This window comes from Acipenser ruthenus, chromosome 18 (assembly GCF_902713425.1).
Source record: "Acipenser ruthenus chromosome 18, fAciRut3.2 maternal haplotype, whole genome shotgun sequence".
Classification (NCBI taxonomy): domain Eukaryota; kingdom Metazoa; phylum Chordata; class Actinopteri; order Acipenseriformes; family Acipenseridae; genus Acipenser; species Acipenser ruthenus.
The window spans coordinates 6,512,182-6,522,877 of record NC_081206.1 but is presented as its reverse complement, the minus strand read 5'-3'; the positions used below and the strand labels follow the sequence as shown (position 1 = coordinate 6,522,877).

The window sequence follows — 10,696 nt, the reverse complement described above, 5'->3', positions numbered from 1 at the left end:
ATACTCCAGTACCCTTTTCAGACAAAGTGCAAATATCAAAATTAACTTGTATTGGACTGTAATATATGACAGAAAATATTTTTCACCACTAGTGGTGAAAAGATCAAGTTGTCTACAAAGCTCAAAATGTAGTAGGATAATGCTATTGCAGTTATTACTTAACATTATAACAGTTTTATTTTATTCCCCACCCAGGTGTGAAAACAGACAAAAGCAATATATATTATATATTTCTCTCAATTGCAGTACATACAACCATTGCAAAAGTACCACCAAATTATGCAAACCACAAACAAATGACTACGAAAAACATACAAATCACAGTAAAGATAAAACATTTAAAAGAACAAGCTAGATTAAGTTACTGTAATTGCTTTTCTAGTGGATATTGACGTTTACTAGCACTAACTGGACACATTTTATATACTGACACAGTATAGTAGTATTTGTATTACTTGCAATAATGTACATTGTGCTTTAAAAAGAAATCATAACAATATCAATTGGATTCAAGTAAAAAGGGGGGGGGGGGGGGGGGGGTTGGCTTTAAAAATCCCAAATATCGAGTTGCCATATACTGCAAAACACACAGCTTAACAATAAAACAGACTGACAAGTACAACATTATTGAAGTTTTAACATCATAGCACTATAAAATGTGCTTAAATGTAACATCTCTAACATAGAGTGCTGGACTGGGTGTGCAACAAAATGCCATGTCCATAGAACCAGATTTGGAAGAGCAAGCTTTTTACAAATTGCACCCCATTCAATCTTTGCAGTTAATGTCTTTCATTGCAGCTATTTGTTTGTGCTAACAGTTCACTGAAAGAAAGAGTGTCAAAAGAACTTGCATATGTTTTTTTATATATATAAATTATAAAATATAAAAAAATAGGAACATAAATAATGGCACTAAATCTGAAACAAATAAACATCTAACTAAACCAGAAATTATAGCAAAATAAAATTCTGGTAAAATTAGTTAAAACCCCTAACCCTACAGGCTAAGTGTTTGATTACTCTTTATTAAACACTTATTGAAATGCATATAGAATACTTCAGCAAACACATATTTGGGAACATTTCCTAATTTATGATTAAAAAATATTAGTAGTCATAAAATGTTCCATTTACTGGAAGTAATGAACTAACTTCAGTTAAAATGAAGTTCAACATATTGTTTGTACATAAAACATGAGAACTGACAGGACATAAAAATACAAGGAACGATTACACACAAGTCAGCAACTCAGCTGGGTCATTCCTTATGCTTCAAGAAATGCTGGGTTTTTGCTACATAACACCTGCATCTTGCATTTCATATCTTTAATTTGGAGACTAAATGCTAAATCTGGACAGCAAAATGGACGGAATAATGGTCATGTTATAAGGTGCATATTATTGGTATCATGCTTTTTGGCAAGTTTGGGAAAGCTTTTTAAAACTCTGGTAGTTTATTTTTTACAGTGCAGCATCTCAGGGGTGCCCTGTATCAGAAGCACGACTGGGACTAAGGTTTCTGGATGAGACGCCTATAGTGGGGCATTACTTTGCTCTCAGGAAGATAGAGGGCCATCTCCAAAGCAACAAGGACAGTAAACTCAAACAGTATCAATTCTCTTCGGTTTATACGGAATCGCTCTTCTAGTTTCTGTGTTGAGAAAAAAAACAAAACATTTTTTTCAAAGAATTAGATAACAAATTCATTTTTTACGTGGTTACATTTTGGTTATTTTCATATAGTTTTGGATTAAACTTGTATTATCACAATGACATGTAAAATCGACAGTCCATACTCTTTGAAACGGTAGAACTTACATCAAGGAGTTGCTGGACTTCCAGCTTCTTGAGGTCACTGCTGATTTTGGCTGCCAGCAGCACACAGGCCCCACTGCACAGCTTCCGGTTCTGTTTGTTGAGACGGCCCTGTAGCACCAGCTTCTCAAAGTAGACATATGCCATGGCCACCGTCACCGGCTGCAGGCTGCACTCCTCTGCCACTCTCAGCATCTCCCGCTTCAAGCTGCAAGAAAAAAAACAAAAAAACACTTTCAAATGTTTACCTGTTCAAAAAGTGGGAACTTTTAAAAAGGTTTAAAATGTTTTAAGTAAACATGCATTACAACGAAAGTATAGGAAGAAACACACCAAAAGAGCAGTTACGTACCTTCTTATCTTGCTCAGTGTAAGTTTTATGTAAGGAAACTTTTCCCTAAACATTTCGTTCATGTCTTTTTTAAGATCAGATGGCTTCACATATTCTATTACGGTCGTCTGAGGGTAAGAAAAAAAACAACAACATTTATGGTTTCTATACGCAAATATCTAACATTAGCCTTGTTAAAATAGGATATATTTGGTGTTGACGTAAGGCCTCCTCATTTCATATTCCCTAAAACATTTTGAATTTGAATTGTAAAATGTTTATAAAACCACAAGACAACAAACATGACGTCATCACATTCCACTAGAATGTTGAGACCATTTAAAAGCAGATACCAAGAACAGATATCACGCAGGAATGTAATAAATACACAGTCAGGTTCAGTCAAAATATTTGTTTTATAACATTATACTCAAGCCTTATCATTGTATAAACAAAAATACATCCTTATATTTAGCACTCTACTATATATGGAACCGATATTATGATGTAATTATTTTATTATTATTATTTTTTTAAATACACAATAAAAAGTTTATAAAGAAAACTATGCACTAATACTAAAGGACAGGAAAAGGTTATACTGTTATTCAGATTAACCGTAACAGGATAGATACTACGGTCAGTGGCACAGGGGGTATGCTACTGCTTTGTCATAAACACGCTTCCACTTCAAAAGGAGTATAACATTACAGGGAGTTCATTTACCTGTTATTTAAGGGCTAGCATCTAGATCATAAACATCAAAGCCGTCTCCTAATCCAAACCATGTCATGTCTGTCTCACTGTGATACTAAAGCCTTTGTTAAGCTCTGTGCAAAACACAAGATCCTTTGTAACCTACTGAAACAACCCATCACCCAGGAACCTTGCAGATGTAGGACAAGTCCTACGTTTATATTTAGAAGCTGGTATTAGAAGCGCTTTATAAAAGCAGCCTGTTTACTCTGCAGTCACCTTTCAAAGACAAAGCTGTCACAGCTAAGCTATTTGAATCTGAGCACCTCCAGTTTTATAGTGACAGGAACACTAGCCAGTTCCCCAAACTTGTCTTTGCCAAGTTCTCCTGGGGGCTATTCATGTTTTTTAGTGGCATAAAAAAACACATTAATTATGAAGCAAGTTTCGAATGCAATACTGCTTCCCCCATGTGTACTAACATTGTCCTTAGTGTATCAATATATGTGCTATTTCAAATAAAATCTCTCTCAACTTGGGGCTACTTAAATGTGTGGTACAAACACATTTGGTCAACTTTAAAATTAATACATGGTACACGATATTAATAGAGAATACACATTAAACACAAAAGCACAATACATTGTATTATTATTAGGAAATTTACACTAGGGGTAAATGGTGTACGATCAGCCTTTTTAAATACGATTCATTTTTCTCCCCCATCTGACAGAGTTTCTATTGTTAGGATGCAGTACATTCTTATATCCTAATAAAATCAATAGAGCCGTTACCATGTAGGACGCAAAGATGAGGACCCTCTTGTGTTTCCCACAGGGCCATTGAGGATCGCTGAGGAGATTTGGATCATATTCTGCCACATCTCCAGTGTCACCTGGACAGCCAAGCATCAAAAAGCAAGTCAGTAAAATGCATTTCAGGAGCAACAGTACATCTTCTTGGAAACTACACTGTACCCCATTCTCAATGATTCTCAGGGAAATTGGGAAAATACGTTCAAAGAATGTATTTGCTACATAGTCATGTGATGTTATTTTCCATTACAGTAACCAACTATCAGCCATCAGGATCTGCTGGCCACTTATCAGTGTATGTCTGAATATAGCCAGCAACACACACACACACACACACACACACACACACACACACACACACACACACACACACACACACACACACACATTACTTACAATACAATAAACAAAACAAACAACAGTTTTACACACTTCAGCATAACAATGCATTACAAATATAAAATACTATTTTAAAAGTGGTTTCCTGTCCAAGAATCCTAATCCCAATTAAAATAAAAGACGTACCTAGTTCTGTGGCTGTAGAAGTACTGGTGAACCTTGCTGGAGTGAAACTTCTATTAACATTGGCACGTGGTGTTGGAACGACAATTTCAGGTGGTGGATTCTTCTGCTTAACCAATGCATTGGTTGGGTACAGGAATCTAGCATATGAAACGGTCTGCAAGCCAAGTAGCAAAATTATAAACAAGCAAAATTAACAAATCAACCTGCAAACCACACTGCACTGCATTTACTGGACATTCAAGAAACAAAAACAAATAGCTTCCAACAGCATATTTTAGTGTATAACTTTCAATTTGTCAGTTCTGTTTAGTCTGACTTTAAAAGTCATCCTGTAATATGTGTTTTGTAACATTTAGTTACGCAACTATGCAAACCTCATAACCATGCTTTCTGGTACAGCAAATATATGTGCGGAACCATGAAAATAACAAAATCAATAATAGCAGGCTTCTTACCTTTCCGTCGGCTCCAAGCTCGACTCCCTCCAGTCTTGGGACCATCTCTGTGGTGGAGGCTGTGCCACCTGAAGAGTGCCGCTGCCTCTGCCCGTCCAGCTTGGGGTCACTGTGCAGACAAAGAGGGTGTTGAGAACTAACAAGTATACAAGCCTGGTGTGTCGACTGACCGGTACATTACACAAACAAGTACATTAAAAACAAATAAATAAAGAAGTTAAATCAATGAATCCAATTTGATCAACACACATTAAAGATGATTACGTGGTGAAATATACCCACCTACTTTCAATCCATCCATCCAACCAAGCTATAAATGAAAAGTGTATTTTCATTCAATGTAATCACAGCACTAAGATTTTCGTCCCTTGCACAGTGGGAGTGAGATTTGCACCAAGTCTCTTCTTGCTGCAGTCGCACAGTACCACTTTTTATAATTAATTTTACAACAAAGCCCTGACTTTTGGGTAATGAATCTCTAAAATCAATAGTTGTTTAGAGCACAAAATCCTCTACCTACATGCAAAAGCGCACTACAAAGCGCATTTCTCCCTGGTGCCCTATGCAAAGTATTCAAAGCATCATTACATACAAAGGTCTACTTTTTGATATTACTGTCATTATTAATATTCAATCTGGAGATTTAAGGCTTTGTGTTAATACTCAACAATAAAACGAATTAAGATTACATAGACAAACACATTTAAAACAGATTTAAAAAAGAGAAATGATTTAAACCAACCTGAATCACACAAACCAGAAGATCCCAGATTACAACGTTGAGTCTTTAATTTCTACAGAGCCTGGGAAATCTCTTCTTATATCTACATGAACAACTTGTATAACCCACAACCAATTCCTTCCCCTGCTTTCACAACTGCATTGCAGATCTAATTCACAGGGTACCAATGCCAGGGTCAGAGCACTATGCTTCTCTCTGTGCCTCTAAATCCCACCAAACAGCAGTGGAAATATTCCACTTGAGAAACAAAAACAAAAAATGCCACCAGCAAACTGATGCTTTGTTTTGTTAAACCTTTTATTTGTATCTTTATAAACAAAACCAGCCCTTGTAATTAAGAAAAATGGAACGGAAGTAGAGCTGGAAGAATGAACTGACAAACATGTATTGAAGGGTGCTCTACAGACCACTGCAGACTGAATAACATTACACCGTTTCTAATCTTATTCACTAACCTAAAGAGATTGGAGGTGAAACATAAGAGTTTGTTAACCAGACTTGAACCACTACAACCAGGGAAAGAAGTGTGGTCCAATAGTTAGAGCAAACATCTTCTAAAATTCTGACAACACACAAAATAGTGCTATTCCATGAACTGTGAGCTGTATATTGATAGATACTGTAAACACATCAGATGCACCAAGGACCGCTTCTTTTTAAAGCACGGCCACAAACGAGTTATGGGATGATTATTTAGAGAGGGAAATTAACCAAATGAAAAGCTATTTTTAACTTTGTAACAAGAGAGCAGTAAATACGCTTCTCATTTCTTTCCCTGGCTCACACACCCTTCCTAAAGTAAACAGAAAACTCCCATAGGACATCACTATCTAGACAGTGCTACAGTGCAGAGTTTGAACATGGGAGTCTACATTTAGGGACGGATTTAAAACAAACTAAAAATGAAAACTACACTGTGGTTCAAATCAATTCCTAGTGTGCATACAGGTGTGTGCTGACAGAGTCTAACAGGTCAGACAGAATGTCCTATCTGTTAAAGGAGGACTGCTGTATTCTAGAAAACAGAACAGGCACTTTATTGTTGTATACATACAACGCACTTTTACTCTTACCTGATGTGAAAACTTGCTCCATAAGGCAGTATTGAAAATGCAGCACACAAAGACCTTTTGGCACAGATAAGAACTATCCTGGCAACAGAAAACAGAGGAAATATTAGTGATGAATGCCCTCTAAACTGCTTGCCTTAAGCCTGTTAAAGTTGATTCCTCTGGGAGAAAATGTATGAGATAGTATTTTTTTTGCATTAAGCCAAACATAACGACAGTGTTAATAACATACAGAGTTGGGTACTTTAGGTAATAGCCATGTACAATTGTACTGTTGCTATTTCAATCACGTCTTACTTTCACAACAGCAAATTATATTTTTATCAGCTGGCACCCTGAAGTTTTAAAAAGGTGCAGCATTTAATACACATACAAAGATATTGAATTCAATACCACTCACATCAGCAACATGTTATACACTTAACTTCTGCTGATGTTTAGTTCCATGGCTTTTAGGTAAAGTGCATTTATATACAAGTACCTTCCATTAAATATTAAACTATTCTGTTGCTGGGCTCCAGAATCTCCTTGTAATTCTGTCTCCAGTTTCAGGTCACATTTTGCAGTCACTTAATCATAGACTTTTCTGTGTTTCCGCATCAAAGCTACACGCACCGTGACGGATTATACTTTTAGCTGACTCCTGACAACCAGAAGTCAGGAATTGAATTATGTCAAAAAAGACACAAGTACTCTTGCATTCCTTTTCAAATATCATTTCTAGATGAAGTATCTGTAATAAAAGTTCAAAGGTATATTCTTAGCAATTCAAGATGGCTGATAATGTCCATATTAGTATTTCACCTTTCCAAAATATTACTTTATCTACCACAGAACTAAAATATGTTGACAATATTGCAAACAGCACAGTGATTGTATCAATCTGCATACCTGCTGTTTTTGGTGTCATACTGTCTCATATTCTTGATAAAGTGAACTTTCTTCACACCTCTGGGATGTAGGGGACCTGACCAATTCCTAGATCTATGCAGAAAGGGGAAAAAAAATGAAGTAGATGTAACAATTACACAAATACAAGTCAATTGGATAAGCAGTGCTCAAGGTATAGACAACATGTGATATGAATACAGAAGAGCCTGTACAGTCTCCTCCTCTATGCCACTGGGGATAAAAATACTAGTAAAAAAAAAAAAAAAAAGCAATTGTCTGTTTTGGAATCTATTCTCCCAGAATGAAATGCTCTTTCAACAGCATACATCTCAATCTCAACAGGCTAAGAAAATAAAGAAATAAAGAAATAAAGAAAGACAAAACCTTACGGCATGGAGTGACCTTTTCTCAATCATTTTGCATTGGATACACAACAGGGTGGTACAGTACTTTCATTATGATTTACCAATAATGGTTTTGTTTAAACAAAAACAAAAAAAAATGCATAGGGTTGTCAGTTTCAATCTCTTTGAAATTCCTAACAGCCTGGCATCTTCTGGTCATTTTAAAATCAGATTAAAGTAGACTGCAGTAGACCACTTAGGTTAATCCAACATTATCCAGATTTGCTTCAAATGTAAAGTCTGGCAAACAAATTCAAGTTTGTTTCCCCCCCCCCCTTGTCAAGATGTCAAACTAAGTAATGAATTGTCATTGTGACGAAGTAGTTTTAACTTTTCTAATACTAGTAACGTTACAGTAAATAGGGTTATGACGACTGTATAACTGAACGACTGTAAAGGATCAGTCGAGAATAAATCGAAACGACACGGCTCCTGTAAGTACACCTACCTGTGCTTCTGTGTGTCTAAATTCAAAGTGTTGCAGTTTTGTACTGAGAGTAGAGTGGGAGGCTTGGTACAGCAGTTCCCTAGGAGAGGAGTTTGTGGCAGACCGCTCGGTGACAGTAGAAGAAATGTTCCTTGCTGTGTTAAAGGGCCGACCCCGCTTCCTTCTAAAAACACCTCACTGCCAAAAACACTGTTAACTTCGGAGTTACTGGGAACGACCAGAATCGGGGGTCCGTTGACAACACCGCTCCTCGGCGCTTGAGTAGCAGAAGCGCCGCTCAAGGCGGCTGGTAAGACGGTTCCATAGCTGGTCGCTGCAGCCCCGACTTCTTTATCCTGGATCTCGGCCTCTCTGTTTTTGTGGTTATAGTTACCATTGCTCAGGTGATAAATGGGCCGTCCATCAAGAGAAATATTGTTTAGGAAAGACAGGGCGGCCTGCCTTCGCCGGGAGTCTCTACTTTTCCTCTGACGATCTTTAAGAGGTTTACTGCTATTATTCAAAGCACTGTGCGAACTGCAAGCAGCAGTCGCCATTCTCTAAATGAAAAAAAAAACAAAAAAACTGTCATCTCCGGATACATTCTACCCGATTTGAGACAGCAGCCCGCCCCCTGCTTTTTATTGGACTAGGCAGGAGATATGCAAAACAGGTAGAGGGTGGGGAGGTGTCGGTTGATAATATGTATTATGTTTCACTTTTAATGTACAAATAGTATACCATGGAGAAACTAAATATTTTTTTAAAAGATGCAAAGGGGTGTTGTATAGTATTATTATTATTTATTTCTTAGCAGACGCCCTTATCCAGGGCGACTTACAATCGTAAGCAAATACATTTCAAGTGTTACAATACAAGTAATACAGTAAGAGCAAGAAATAAAATAACTTTTGTTCAAGTGTGACAAACCACAATTCAATAATACAGCAGATAATAGTGATAGTTACATCAGGATATGATTAAATAGTGATAGTTACATCAGGATATGATTAAATACAAAATACTACAGGTTAAACACTTGGCAGATTACAGTATTCTGAAGTACAGGATTAAATGCAGTAAAATAAGGGGCAGATAAGAGCAAAATAAAGCACATTTAAATGAAGGGTGATAGTGTCCCAGGATACATACAGAGGAGTTCTACAGGTGCTGTTTGAAGAGGTGAGTCTTAAGGAGGCGCCGGAATGTGGTCAGGGACTGGGCAGTCCTGACATCTGTAGGAAGGTCATTCCACCACTGCGGAGCAAGGGTGGAGAAGGAGCGGGCTCTGGAGGCAGGGGAGCGTAGCGGAGGTAGAGCCAGTCTTCTAGTGCAGGCGGAGCGGAGAGGTCGAGTGGGGGTATAGGGAGAGATGAGGGTCTGGAGGTAGCTGGGTGCAGTGTGGTCAAGGCATCTGTAGGCTAGTACAAGAGTCTTGAACTGGATGCGAGCGGTGATCGGGAGCCAGTGGAGCGAGTGGAGTAGTGGAGTAGCGTGGGCGAAGCGAGGCAGAGAGAACACCAGGTGGGCAGCAGAGTTCTGGATGAGCTGGAGTGGACGGGTGGCGGACGCAGGGAGGCCAGCCAGGAGGGAGTTGCAGTAGTCTAGGCGGGAGAGTACCAGGGCCTGGACCAGGAACTGGGTAGCGTAGTTGGTGAGGAAGGGTATATATATATATGTATAGGGCAGCAGTGTCGCCCTGGATATGGGCGTCTGCTAAGAAATAAATTATATATATATATATATATATATATATATATATATATATATATATATATATATATATATAGTAGCAGCTGTTACTAAATTTGCAAGACTCAAGTACTGCACCACCAGGTAGTACCTATCTATAAAGCTGATCCTTACAAATCACCAACTCCAAAAACATGGTTTTTTTTTTTTGTTTTTTTGTATACACTAAACCCACTTTATTTGTAACATAGCAATTACAAAAGAGCAATGAAAAGTTAGATAAGACAGATCCACGAACATATTCTTAAAATATAAATGAAAACATTAAGTAATACTTGACATCTGAGTAAGCTTTTTCTTTACAATTACATATCCTTGTTAAAAGGGTAAATCAAGGGTAGATAAAGGTCTTTTCACATGCGAACACCCATACAGTGTAAAAGTTTCCCGTCATGGGAAACTGACTGTATTTTTTATGTTTCCTGTGCATTCTATAGATTCTTCCCCTGGCTGAGCACACCTCTAGGTGTTTCACCACACTTTAACAATGCATGACTGTCGCTTGCTATACCATACTAAACTGTCAAGATATGGAGGGAAGAGGGCAATCTCATGCTACATAACAACCTTGATGTTTGGGAGTGGTGTGATTCTCCTTCCTCTCTTCTACCATGTGTCTGCTTTGGTGTCTTTTGACAAATGCTAGATATATACTGGTAGCTTTATATTATTATTTTTTGGTAAAGCTGCCTCCCAGTTTTTCAAAAACGATGGTTTTACTTTTCGGTACAGTAGGTAGAGGAAGTTACAGAGAGGACTATAAGAAGGAC

General features: G+C 37.7%; 1 protein-coding gene across 1 annotated transcript; it reads right to left on the bottom strand.

Annotated features, from left to right (window-relative positions):
• Positions 1–529: 529 nt before the first annotated feature.
• On the bottom strand, positions 530–8,788 carry LOC117394440 (CDK5 and ABL1 enzyme substrate 2-like). Its single transcript, XM_033992768.3, has 9 exons — positions 8,196–8,788; positions 7,344–7,436; positions 6,456–6,533; positions 4,641–4,749; positions 4,186–4,339; positions 3,640–3,740; positions 2,171–2,277; positions 1,822–2,026; positions 530–1,654 (listed from the first exon to the last, which is right to left on the bottom strand). The coding sequence occupies exons 1-9, from the start codon at positions 8,729–8,731 to the stop codon at positions 1,514–1,516; spliced, it is 1,524 nt and encodes a 507-aa protein (XP_033848659.2). The 5' UTR covers positions 8,732–8,788; the 3' UTR covers positions 530–1,513.
• Positions 8,789–10,696: the final 1,908 nt, after the last annotated feature.

Bases quoted from the DNA above. Each gene is read 5' to 3' on its own strand.
- LOC117394440 (XM_033992768.3), bottom strand. From the start codon at position 8,731: ATGGCGACTGCTGCTTGCAGTTCGCACAGTGCTTTGAATAATAGCAGT. The intron at 6,534-7,343 runs GTATGCAGATTG...TTCTGTTGCCAG, and splicing joins TATGACACCAAAAACAGCAG to GATAGTTCTTATCTGTGCCA. The intron at 3,741-4,185 runs GTACGTCTTTTA...TTGGCTGTCCAG, and splicing joins TTCTACAGCCACAGAACTAG to GTGACACTGGAGATGTGGCA.